Genomic DNA, 13,853 nt, shown 5'->3' on the forward strand with positions numbered 1-13,853 from the left:
CTCAAAAGCAATCTGCATCTTCAGATGGTGGAGCTGTATTTTTCCCAGTTCTCCATGCTGCCACCAGTGACATCCACCCCACTGATGTCCAATTTGGGTTATTTATTTAAACTTTTAAAATTATCCTTAAGGTAGTACATAAGAGAAAGGAACTCATACACAAAAATAATACTTAATAAAAGAATTTTTATTTACAAATGTTTACAAATAAAATCAGCAAATTATGAACAGGCTGGAGGTTTCCTGAAGACCTACAGTAAAGGGGTTGGTGAACCTAAAATACGTTCATCCCAAAGTTATAGGCTACTGTTAAAAAAGCCCTTTCCACAAATCTAACTGCTCCTGGTGGTGGGCAGGAGAGAAAGACCCCTGACTCAGAAGCAGAAACTGATAGAGGGAAAGGTGGTCTTTCAAGTAACTTGGGCCTAGACCTTTTTATGCTTTAAAGCAGAGATGACTTTTGGTCATTCAGTAAATCCAAGCCAGCATAGCTAATGGTGAAACATGATTAAAGTTGTAGGCATAAACATCTAGAGGGTTTCCTCTGTTTTGAGTGTTAAAATTGGGTTCATTTAAAATGCACATAAAAAGGAGTCTGCGTTAGGTTAAAAAATAACCTAAATGTCAGTTTGTTAGGCTCAAAGGCAGGATAATGGAACAAGTAAACCACCAATAAATTAACTAAATGGCTTACTTCCTCTACCTCCACACCTTTTGAATTTGAACTAATCAAACAGTAATAACTTGTAATAGTCTATTATTACCTCATTCACTCATGCCATAACTACTTCAGTGAATGGCTTTGATAAAGCCCGAGCTTACACCCCTCCTGTGCACTGTGCACCTAATGTTATAAAGAGAAGTGTATTCCAGTTTCTAGCTTGATAAAGGCTCCTATCCAGTCAAAGCAGACTGAATGTGCTGTGCAAGTGCATCAAGATAGCACAGCATTTACTTTTAAATCATGGTAAAAAGTTTCTGTTTGGATCTATGGATTTCACAACTGATTTTCCCCCTTTCTGCAGAAAAGCAGTATCTCATAGATTTGCCTTCCCCCAAACATATTGGTATGCTCAGGAACTTGTAGAAATCAGTTTCATACTTTGCATTAGGCTAGGAAATGCTCAAAATGACTACAAAGTACTACACATTGGCTGAGTTTACACTCACTTGTAATGACAAGCCATAGTGGTTTCCTCTGCGGTATGGTATGTTGTGTTGTTTGAACCCAGCTTTGGACTTACTGTGTGGTATGCTTGGTTATAGAGGAACCTCAGAGAGAAACAACAGTCTGTTTCCACTTTTCACACATTCCACATGGCTTACTCTGTTGTTTGAACCCAGAAACGTGGTTTCCATGTGGCTACGTACAATAGAGTCTGGTAGAAACAGTGGCTACTCCTGGAGGAGATGCTCCTGCCTGGCTACCCAGATCTGCCTAGCAACTGATGTGTCAGCTCTACCCATGCTCTGATTGGCTGCTTCCCCTTCCTGCCTCTGGCTTATTGCTGCCCTCCTACAAGTTTGGAATTTCTCTGGCAGTGGAGAAGTGTCATGCAGTGACATTGCAGAAAACTGCTCTGTGCTCTAATCTGATTGCAGTAATTTACACAAGCGCTACTCATGAGCTACTCTGACAGTGCTTTTCTTGGCAAAGCCTCTCTCCCCTCTCTGCAGAGTTGCTCATACATGAGGGAGGGCACATGGTCTACCTGTGGGGCATCTTGAACAGCCCATTCCCCCCCTCTGGCCCCCACCTCATTCATTCCTATGTTGTCCCTTTTAAGCCATACTGGCACCTCCCCACCACAGCCTCTGAACCCTGCCAACACCCACCACTGTCAGACGTGAAGCATGGGAGATGTGTGCTGCAGTTTCCTTGGAAGCACTGCAAGTGGCCTGAACCCCCATTCCAGCAGGGATTCCAGCTTACTTCCTGGCAGTAGCACTAGAAAAGAGACCACTGGATTTATTAACCCAGGGCACACTCTTCTCTCCAGCACAGCCACCCTTTCCCTGCACCTGAGTCCCTTTGACTCTGCAGTAATGGATACATGCAAGAATTAAGTTTTCACTTTGTGGATTTCCCCTGTACATGCTTTAAAAATTAGTTTTGAAAACATTCTCTGATATCAACATTTTTCCCAACTCACCTGCTACAATGGATTGTGGTTCCAGACTGATGTCCTCTGTGAACCAAAAGTTCCAGTTAAACTCCCTTTTCTTTTTTCCTGAGATACATTTAGCAATTCCTATTGTTTATCTGAAAAAGTTTGTTATATATACCTTTATAACAACAAGTTGTCTGTGTGTGTTTGTATGAAATAATCTACATGTTCTTACATTTTGACCAATAATTGCAAAAGCATACAGTGTTGCACTTGGAGCTGCAAGGAAAAATAAGTTTTTGTATGCGACCATCAGAATGGTTCTGAAGAAAAATGTGAAGACTGCATTAGTGATAGATATCATATCTAGGCATGGTATCATACAACTTGAACATACTTATGGTAAAGTATATTATTTCATTGGGAAATGGCATTTCAAACTGTACCGGGAGTTAAAGTATACAGGACAAGATTGAGAAATATTTCTGCATGCAAAGTGTTGGGGGTGGGTGAGTTTAATTATACATGTTGTAATGTTGGGGCTCCCTCTACTGGCCAAAACTATAATTATTCCACGAACCTGGAGTGAGTGTTGAAAGCTCTTTCAAACACATAATTAGTTTATTACTTAAGGACAGATGAAGGCATTTCTTCAACATTATTCTTTACTCCAGTTAGTTAATATTTCTAGCTGTGTATAGCTCCGTGTTTCCTAGATTTAATCCAGAACCTAACCATTCAATGTACTTGTCTGTGGGTATGAGTAGAATCTTTAATAGGAGCAACTCGGAGAAAGCTCGGGTTACCTAAATCCAGTTAGTGTTAACAGAGTGTAGACATCTAGGTTCCAACAATAAATTTAAGAGCATCTTTGGGCTCATGTTTACCTAGGTTACTAATAATTACCTAACACAGAACTTTGGGTGAGTAGGATGACAAAATTCTGTTCAATATTACATCCACATTAGGCTCTTGTGTTGATTCTCTATTAAATAACAAGCAGTGCCAATGTTTATAGCTTTTAAGCAATTTAGTGATAAAATTGTTATCTCTATTACCAAATTGTTCTAAAAGATAACATATTTTATAAGTTGTATGGATTGCCTACTGGAATATTTAAATTAACCAAGTTTATAGAAGGTGATGTTAAAGAAGTGTGTTTCCTGTTAGATTTTACCTATATGCTAAATGTTTAGTGCCTTGGCTAAACAAACTGGAAAAAGTGTTTGAGTTTTCCTAAGTTCAAAAGTTTAGGAGAGTTTCTGACATTCATGTTGGTCTTCACTGAGTAAGATACATTTAAGAAGAAAAAGGTTGCATCTGTCCAAAGCGCATGGAGAAAGCTGAGTTATAACTACAAAATTTTGCTGGAGGTGATTTGAGTGGAACTTTATAGTGTTAGTAGTAGTAGTTACAATTATAAACTTCTGAAAAAGGATGCCTAAGAGAGTGTTCTTAAAGTTGATATATTGGATTTTAGAAAAGTTTAATAGATTTGGGTGGGTTGTGTTGTACTCTTGGATGGTTCTCCTACTGCTTTGCTTTCATCATATACCAACATTTTCTGTTATGAACTGTGTACTGGATTAGCAATACAGGATATGCAGGGGCTCCAAGTTAATGTTTGCACTTCCTGACTTTTTGCTTTTTCAACAAAATGAACAATGCTGTATTGAAGCTGTTCTGGCATTAGCAAAATTATTGTGCTGAATTAGATTTCCCTATTTTATAATTTTATGCTCTCAAATGTAGAAAACTAGCAAATCCAAACACAAATGAAACTCTTTCCCCTGTCCATTTAAACTTTCAGTCCTGAACTGGATCATTAGCTCTGTCACCATGCTTAATACATTTGGCTTTGAACCTGTAGTCTAGAGGAAATTTCTGTTTTTTCAGTGAACAGGATGGCATTCACCACTTGCTGAACTAATTCATGCAAAGTGAGCTTCAGATGAGCATTCATGCAAAATCATTAATTTGTCTGTAGTATAGTGTTAAAGTCATTTAAAGTCTTCTCTATGAAATATAATTGTAATATTTTGTCAGTTCGAGGTATCTAAAATGCTTCTTATATTTGTACTTAATTCCTTTAAAAATAAAATATTTCGGAAAGTTGAAATGAGTTGAGCAAACTAAATGGTAAATGACCTGTGGAGACATTTATAGAGGGAAAATGGGTCTCTGGAATCAGGCTTAGGAGACACTGTAGGCACTCCAGACAAAGTCTTTTTCTTTCCATGAAGATAGTACAGCTGCACAATAGTCCAAGGATCTGTCCCTCTGGAAGCACTCTGAAATGACATGTGTATATTAGAGCATGTATGCATGTGCATACACACAGGATTTCCATTCATGTTGAAATGTTTCCAGGACAAAAAATTAAGTTTGAAATGAATCATGGAACTTATAGAAATTTGAAATGATAAAATGGTGGAATGTTTATAGCTTATCATGCAGTTCTGCTATAGTGGCACAAATAATACTTAAAAAAAGAAAGGAAAGGGAAAAATGCATTTCTATGTAGACCCATCATAAATTGAAGTGGCTGCCTTCATTTTGCATGCTTCCTTCCAATTTGTGTGAAAGCCATCAAAGCACTGCCGTTTGTGGCATATTAGAGTCATTAGAGCTCTTAATAGTATGGATACCAGAAACAAAATGCCAGAGTTGTGAAATACTCCTATGGTGTAGTCTTGGAACATGCTCCATAGTAGCATCACATGACAATTCATAACCACACCCTAGCAAAATGTCAGAAGTTTGCAATATCAGACTTCCTCATCTGATGATGTTTGTGCTGTTATGGCACATACTGAAAAAAAATAATGGATTTTCCACATAAGGAGAAAAGTTGGGAGAAACAAGGAGAAAGCATGACAGGATCACAGGATGATGCCAATGTCATGAGGAAGCCTTGTAAAGTCCCAGGAAGAAGGCATACTTATAGTACTTCAAAATCCTCATATGGAAGCACTCTTTCTTCAGTTTTTACTACTCCAGTAATTTTTTAAAGCTTGGCAGTTTTAAGTGGATGCTGTAGGCTTTTATTTTTAATTTGGAATTTTACACTGAAATAGAAGTATGGATCATTAGGCTTTTAGCGAAAGCTTTATTAAGCCGAGTACATCGTTGTTAAATTTATATATCTTACTTGAAATTTTGATTGGCAAAGGCTGAATCTTTTGTTTAAGGTTATTTTTCAGTTTCCTCTGACATGGAAATGATATCCCTCATTGTGAATATATGAAATTTAATTCTAATGTATTGTTTCTATATTTTGTTTTTCACAAGCAATTTCAGGAAAGGGTCACACTATTGAAATGGGGAAAAGTATTACTATAACAAACTGGACTTGATGAGCCTTTCTGCATTGAAAATCTGGCATCTTAGATGAAATAAGTGTTTAACCAACAGTACCATTTTGCATAGTGCACCCAAATTGTTTTTTCAACCTATGCTGTAGTGTGCAAGGGAATGATTGTGTTGTGATACATTTTCTTTTCCTCATCGTATGTAATGCTATACATTTTGTTGCCTTCAAATTCAATATGTTTAAGAGCAGATTTTATATCTAATAGTGGCATAAAGCTAGAGGAAGAGCAGTCAGAAAGTGTTGAAATTGGGCCCCTACAGTTGTGGCAGATGTACTTTGAGGAAGTTAATTGCTAAATGTGGTAGAGCCTAACGGAGTTAAAAAGCGGGTGGGGGAATCAGGCTAACAGCTTGACATAAAAATTTTGTGAGCACAAAATTTGTAGTGAAGCAACTGAATCTTCCAGAGATATAAATTTGAGAACCATGTAAAATCTACATTTCCTGGTAGTTGACTTTCTTCCGAGCCCTGCCACCAGCTACTCGTATGCTGTATGCGGTTTTTCAGATGGGAAGAACATATAAAAGGAATCTTTCATCTTTCCTGCACTAGCAATCTTCTTTTTCTTGCTTTATTTTCCTCAGAAAGGTAATTGTAGATCTAATACAGCTTTCTAAGACTATGCAAGTAATTTAAAGATTTAATCTGTGACAGTCAAATGTTAATATTATAATAGTCTTGTTTCAGTGTTGATTTTAACACTTGATTTTAGTGGTATGACTGTTGTGGTATGTTTTGTGTTCTCTGCTATAAGAAAAGTTTTGCATGAGTAAAGTCAGTTTTTTAACCCTAACATTTATCTGAATTACATAGCATAGAGGTTAGTAAAATAAGCTTTAGGCTACAAAGCATTTTATTCACATTTCAGCTCAACCATGATTAGTATCCCATCTCTATTATTATCAGTAGGATAATGGTACTCTCTGAGAAACAGTTTGAGAATGTTATTTTTTCTAAATAGCTGTATTATATTGTAGCAAGAGTAGTGTTTGTATAAGTCAGTGGGAAGAATTGTACTCAGTATAAAATAGGTAAGTTTCTTTACGTTTTTCTGGGGGTTTTCAGGTGTTATATTGTGTCTTAATAGGTATGTTTCTGTGCCTTCTTGCATGTTTTGAATGAGGGATTGCACCAGTCATTTATCACTGGGTCTGTCCTAGTTGGTTGTGTAGCAGTTAGAGTGTCAGATTAGAATTGTGGAGACCCATTTCAAACCTACACTTGGCCACAAAACTCAGTGGGTGATCTTGGGCCAGTCTTATCCATCAGCCCAGTCTATCCAACAAGAATGTTGTAAGAGAAATGGAAGGAGGAGGAACTGCTTGAAGATAAGGTGGAATATAAGTGTAGTGTGTAAATAATATATATTCTGAATAAAATAAATTGCACCAATGCAAGTAACCACTAGATGTCACAAGTATTACAGGAGCCTGAGAGGTTACTAAGGGCCTGGTGGAAATTCAATGTATCATTGAACTTCACATAGTTCACTGTTTCCACATGGTAGATGCCAAAAGAATCTGATACAGTGTGATATAGAAGCAAGGTACAACTGGAATAATGAAATTTCAAAAAATAAGCCTTTTTAAAGGGCTGGTTCTAATAGTACTATTGGGCATTGTAAATGCTTCAGGTGCACTTGATACTCCTTTTACGTTCCTGGCTTTTGGTTGTGTTTTTATGGAAAGATGGATTGAACTTCAATTTAAGAATATTCGGTAATCCCTCTCAGGACATACTATAACAGCTGGTATTTCTGTGTTGCAGCAAATCGATTCCATGCAACAGTCAGTAGTACTTATAGCTGGATTCTGATACAAAATTACAAAGCATTTTGAAACAAATTTAGCCAAAGCAAATATCATTGAAAAATGTAACTTAATTTACAAGTTTTGGGGAGAAGAATCTTGTTTCATTCCAACAAAATATTAATCTTTTTACTGGTAAGAATTTCACCAGGTCATTTATTTTCACTAATATATACATAGAGATTCTGGAGGGAATAACTTCATACCACACAACTCTTTAAAATAAGGGATTTTGAAAGTTAATATTGAGGAATTTAACCACCGTAAAGAGAAATCAGAAAAGACATCAACATTTTCAATGCATAAATATTTTCTGGATTAATAGGACTTTGGTCTTTCAGTTTAAATAACTGTGATCTTAATGAATATATGGGTTGCAATATTACTAATTAATATAAATAATATGCTTTTGCATGACATCAAAGATCCAAGCTATAAAACTAAAGCTGATGAACATTCTTAAGAGAAATAAAAAAGCTGCTTGGCAACAGTACTGGTTTGATTCTGCAATGACTGTGACTTGTATGTCCAAGTTTTAAAATATATTTCCTGGCATTGATATTTGCATGTTACACTTGCACCAGGACAAACTGAATTGGTGCTTTGCATAACTTGTACAGTGTGTCCTTGGCCTGCTCACAAGTGACTTAAAAATTAATCTGTTAACTTGTATGTAAATACTCTGCTTTCTTCTGTTTCAAGGCTGACTGAATGGAGGGCTGCATAAGACATAAAAGTCATAATCCAATAGGTTGATAGACTTAAAAATCTACAGATAGAGCTTGTGTGTATATTAAATATTCAGCAATCAGATTCTCAGATTTTATAAATGTCTCAAGTGAAACACTTCTGACTTGCATACCAGATAACTCATTTATAAAATGTTCTAACAATTTTAGAGATTGTTAGAAAGTCCTGTTAAGACACTGAAGCTAAATATTTTGAAAGGCCCCAAACCATGCCTTAGAATGTGCTTGAAAATAAGCTGCAAGGAAACAGTATATAAATTATAATTTTTAATAGTTTTTGAAGAATGCTTTCATGTGTGATTACTTGCAGGGTGAAAATATATTACTCTACTGCCTTTCATAGTAATGACAAACAAGAATGTCTAGAAACTATAGAAACTTTAAACACTTGTAGGTTAATATAATTAAGAGTAAAACATAGAACTATATATCCAAGAAAGAGGCTAAAATCACTCTTAACTGTATTACATTTCTTCATAGCAATGTGAAAATTAACTCAGTTTCTCCCTTATTCTCTTCACTTAAGGACACAGTTTCTAATTACAGTCTTAGTGTGTGTAGTGGTGTGTGTGTGTGTGTGCTGGTTTTTTGTTACCATGTCATGTAAGTGTTTATAGTATAGCTTCAATTTCAGAACAATGACAATTCTACTGAGAGGTGGTGTTTTGGACATAAAAAGTGATCCTATAGTCCCTGGACAGCATCTGACCTGGGAGTGGAAATTTGCACTCCAGTACCCTTCCCCACCAGAGCTGGCACAGAAGAAATGTCCAGCTGCCTTTCTGAGGTCAGGAACTCAGCCATGGAGGGGAGGAGGCATTTCAGTGGGTGGGGAGAGGAGGTAACTGCAGAGACTATCTTGAATCCTCTTCAGCTTCCTTCCCTCCACTACCAAAGCACTCCGGCTAGATGAACAAAAATAGCCATCTAGTGAAAATACAGGGTATATGGTGTGGAGAGGCAGAGATGTGCTCTCTTGCTTCTCCTGTGCTACACATGATGCCCATATGCCTCCAAGTTCTGGAGCTTACAGGCACTGAATGTGCAACCCATAGGACTGTACCCTAAGCAGACTTCCAGAAGCAATTTTAACACTTTTAGTCTGGTAACATCCAAAGTGTACAACTGAGCTTCCGTATCCCTGAGGTCATTTCTAAGATTTGTAACCTGAAATACAGTGCAATGGATATGCACTTCATCCTTAGTTACGAATGGAGAATTTTAGAAACATGTTGCGAATACGGAAAGATATGTACTTTAGTAAGAGTGCTCAAACTACTGAACAGAACTTCTAAATCTTTAAACTAAATGTTTGGGGTTTTTGCACAGCAGTGCTCTGTCACATATGTCGAGCTGCTTTTGAAATGGTATGGAGTGTGAAAAGCAGTTTATGCCTGGGGTTAGGGAGTTGTCCATTCAATCTGAAACTCTACCAGTCTAAGCAGAAGGCCCTTGCAGGAGCTCAAGCAGTTGGTTGGATCCTGGCTTTAACTTACACAAAATGTGTATATGCATACAATCACTTGAATAAACATTAGATTAAAAGAAACAACATATGAATAATGCAAACAATGCAAAAACTCTGCAGTAACATCTTGTAGTAATTTAACTGATGAAATAGATTTCAGGTTGCTACATTTATTTTAAATCAGATTTATGACAAATTACAGTAACTTAAAATTTTAGTAATTTTCTTTATTTGTATTTATTTCTGTTCTTTTCAGGGCAGCATTGAAATTGCCTAAATCTTTGTAAAGAACATGGCTGCAAGTAGTTGAATTGGAACTTCTTACTACGTGCCTGTTGTCTGTCATTGTTGTAGTCAGCAAGCAAAACCATGCCAGCTTTATCAACTGGATCTGGAGGTGACACAGGTAGATAAGCTTGGAATTGTTAATTTTTTTACTTATTAGCATTAACTGATTATGTCGCTGCCTATACACTGCCCCAGTCTGTTTCTATGCGATAGTGTAGGTTGGGATGCAAATCCAAATAAACAATATTTGACATCCATATTTGGATGTGAATTCAGATGTCTATCCAAGTTATGTCTGCCATTTGTAATTTGGTGAGAGGTTAATCATGAAGAAGCAGGCTTGTGAATGTGACTCTCATTTGCTGTGTTGGAGTGTGAAGGTTTTAGCAGAATGGTTAAGGGGAGCAGACTAAACTCTATTGTAAATTAACAGATCACTGATAGTCTAATTCACTTGTAAGAAATATGGATGTGTGTTAAGTGCCATTTATTATCTGCAACAATACTTAAGTACAATTTTAAGTAGATGAGGGAAAAAACCTAAAGTTATGTTTACGAACACTTAGTTCTATCTCTGTGTCCTCCACAAGGGGTTAGAAAGAATATGCTTATCTTACCTAGAGCAAAGAGTTACCTAGAACATAGCAAATGTGTGTGCATATTCTAAGATCTGCGCCTGCTGGGACAGTGGAATTTAACATATCCAAATTTCTATTAATTTTAGAAAACCAGATTTTAATTCTCAGCTAAAGCTGAAGATTGTGCTTGGTAGGTTACTGTAGTACTGGCTTGGCAGTTAAAGCTTTGCACTTCCTTATAGATAGTGCTATCTCATATTCAAAATGCATAGAATCTTGAAAGAATGGATGAGTCTTCCTACGAGCTTTTGAAACAAGTGTTAGAAATTGTATTTGTGCCTAACCTGGAACAGCCCAGATTTTCTGTACACATCTGACCAATATAAAGCTCATTAAGGGTGCAGTCCTTAATACTGGGTGGGAAGTGCAGGGAGTTGTAAGATGCTTTTCTTTTTAATCATAGCATTGTGCTGTAAGATGTTATAGTTGTATTTCGTTTGAGATAATTTGAGATTAGGCTTCAAGGAAGGTTAATATTAATTTGGGTTAAGAAAGTTTGACTCTTCTGGAAATCCTTACGGTGTTTACTGTACTGCTCCAAAGCTGCTGTTAGCTTAACAATGTTGGCCAGGTATCTAACAGCCTAATTTTAAAAACAAAATGTGGTAGAATATATATCTATAAAATGTTATGTCATTCATGTCTAAAGCAGTTGACAACAATCAGGATTATGTCAGTACAATGCCATCTATGGTTATTACTGTTAAATATTTTTACAGTCTTTTCCCATTACATTGAATGTGTAAGTATCTTAGTTCAAAATGCAACTAAATCAGTATTATTTACACAGGTAGACATTAAATATCTAAATGTATGCACCTACTAAAATGCCAATACAGTTAAAACTTCATTCAGGCATATTATAATGATCTTTACTATACTGTACAGCAGTAAATGTCAGAATTCAGGTAGTTTTGTTGGTTGATATTTAATTTTGTACAACAAATGTTGTCTGATCCTTTTATAGAACTGTAAAATATACTTTAATTGTGAAAAATGTAAGCCTGTTAGACATAATAATGAACAGTACTGTTTGTTCTCCCTTTGTCAAAGGAAAAACTTAAAGGTCGGTGTGTTCTGTTTTATTAATATGGTAAAATTTTACAGTGTTGTTCTGGGCTTAGCTATATGTTCTTATATGTTTATTACCCCTTAGTTACAGTTAAAAAGTCAAAGTCCTAGCTTGGCATTATGGTTTAAAATTCTGATGTAAATTATTTAACAAAAGGCAAATGTACATCCATTTGTCATAATATTTATTTAAAAAAACTCTGACATGATTAGTGCTTTCTTGTAATGTGTAAGAGTGATGGAACGCAGTGACCATATTTTTTTATCATTTAGCCCTACTTTATAGTTTCCACAGACTTGTTCTAATAATGAAGCTATGAAGGATATGACAAGAATGGTGATATTAAATTTCTCTAGACTAACAGTAAATTTTTCCACTCTGATGTCAAGAATGTTGAGCATCTGGACTCTGAGTGGTTTACCACGTGAGCACTTTGTCTAATTTTTTAGCCATTTATTCTTCTCCTAGGAACTAGCACTCATATGCTGAAAATAATAGTAACTGAAACTGTTCTCTAGAAATAGGGAGGGGAAACCCTGGCTGTTCATTTTCCATTATTTGGAAGAATTATTTTATTACACTTTTGGAACCCTTCTTTTAAAAAAAATCACTGATTTGGTAATATCTATGCATTCAATGAGATGAATAAAGTTCAAGAAAACACTTCTATGGATACACAGTAGACAGGGTTTACAAGTCTATGCTACAGTAATCAGGTTGGGGTTGGGGTTGGGTGGTTTAGGGTGTTTTAAGGTGATTTGCATTGCGAAACAACTTCTGTGAATAATCTACACTTTTGACACTTTGCATCCACTAATACTCTTCCTCTTCCAGAAGGCTTCTGAAGGTGGCTAAATGAGGCAGTGTTAGGGATGTTGAATTTATATAAATTCGAGTTCCAGATAAGGCAGATTTTTAGTAGCAGAAAAATATGTAATGGGTTTTAAACTACTTTTTTGTAGCTTAAAACTGCTAAATAAATAAAACTGTGGGCAGGTGTTTCAAATAAGAGCAGCTATTCATGCACAGTTGTGCCTTACCTGTGGAACAACCTCCCAAAAGCAGTTTGCCTGGCACCCTCATTGCAGTCTTTTTGGTACCAGGTGAAAACAGCTTTGCTTTCTATCTTGATAATATTAGTGATATTACTGTTTTAATCCATGCGGTTTTAAGTTATCCCTCAGCTATGTACTTTTGTTTTGTCTTTTGTTGTGTGTTTTAATTGACTGTATTGATATGGTGTGTTTTTATCTCACTGTAATCTGCTTAGAGTGTCCTCAGGTCAATATAACAGAATATAAGATAGACAGATTTTGAAAAATTAAGATGAAGCTTTACAATTTTATAGACCAATTACAGGTAATATAGTCTGGGAAATCCTTTTCTGCATCCTCTGGTGTCAGGAGATTTTCATCAGGCTTCTACAGTTAAACTTAAGCAAATACAGGTCTAAGGAAAAAAAAACCTTGTATTTTTTCATAATGGTCTGTTTCCCTCAATCCTAACTATAGAAACATGATCCTTCAAGAAAAAAATGAAAGATTACTAATTCAGTGTAAAATTTGACATGTCCAGATACTCATAACACTTTAGGCAGAATGTTCTGTAATTAACGTTCTAGCCTATGTTATGAACTTCAGCTACTCTGTTACCAGGTTATCTATGTGATCATGCAGTGGCAACTGTGATCCTCAAAGAAAAGGAATGTTGTCTGAAGCTCAAGATATATGTCAGGGCACAAAAATCTATGTTCTTTCCAATTGTGTAATATGAACTGATATTGAAAAATGGTGAGGCAGTGCTGCAGGAAGATAATAATCTAGATATTTTTAGCAGAACTTTGTTTAATGCAACAGACTATAGCATCAATCAGACTATAGTCTATAGTCTGTCTATAGCAACAGACTATTGCTGGAAATCCAAAGGCCAAGCTTCCATCTGGCCCTTCTTTGAGCTGGTGCAGAAGGAGCCTTGACTGGTACCTCTCCAAGGTCACAAATTGGCCTCAGAGGAAGAAAAGGGGCATGGCAGGGTGGCAGAGAGAGAAGGAGGCTGGGGCTGATGGCTTACCATGCATCCAGATGACACCCAAGCCTACCTGCCTCTGCACTGCTTCGTCCAGATAGCTAAAACAGCCATCTAGATGAACTGCAGTGTGTAAGGTATGGGACTAGCAGAGATCACTGCTGCAGAACCTTGCTTCACATGTTGTATGCATGTACAGTTTCTGAGTTCAGAGGCTTCTGTGCATTGAGGGCAGGGTTCACTGGGCCACACTGCCAATTTGTAGTTTAAGTAATAGGAGAGGGGGGAAATGCTTTGAATCTCCAAACTGGGAAAAATGTTGTT

At 36.5% G+C, this 13,853-nt stretch overlaps 1 protein-coding gene across 3 annotated transcripts in view; it reads left to right on the forward strand.

Annotated features, from left to right (window-relative positions):
- MPP7 (MAGUK p55 scaffold protein 7) overlaps window positions 1–13,853 on the forward strand; it is a 97,846-nt gene that overhangs the window by 20,202 nt on the left and 63,791 nt on the right. For 2 of the 3 annotated variants that reach the window (XM_044424684.1, XM_044424685.1), the window contains exon 2: window positions 9,763–9,912. In XM_044424684.1, the coding sequence (XP_044280619.1) occupies window positions 9,876–9,912 (37 nt within the window). In that variant the 5' untranslated portion in view covers window positions 9,763–9,875. Of the gene's footprint in view, window positions 1–8,685; window positions 8,826–9,762; window positions 9,913–13,853 lie in introns of those variants that run through there. The other variant, XM_044424683.1, reaches the window with a different exon arrangement.

Source organism: Varanus komodoensis, unplaced genomic scaffold (genome assembly GCF_004798865.1).
Source record: "Varanus komodoensis strain SLA01 unplaced genomic scaffold, ASM479886v1 scaffold15, whole genome shotgun sequence".
In the NCBI taxonomy this organism is placed as follows: Eukaryota; Metazoa; Chordata; class Lepidosauria; order Squamata; family Varanidae; genus Varanus; species Varanus komodoensis.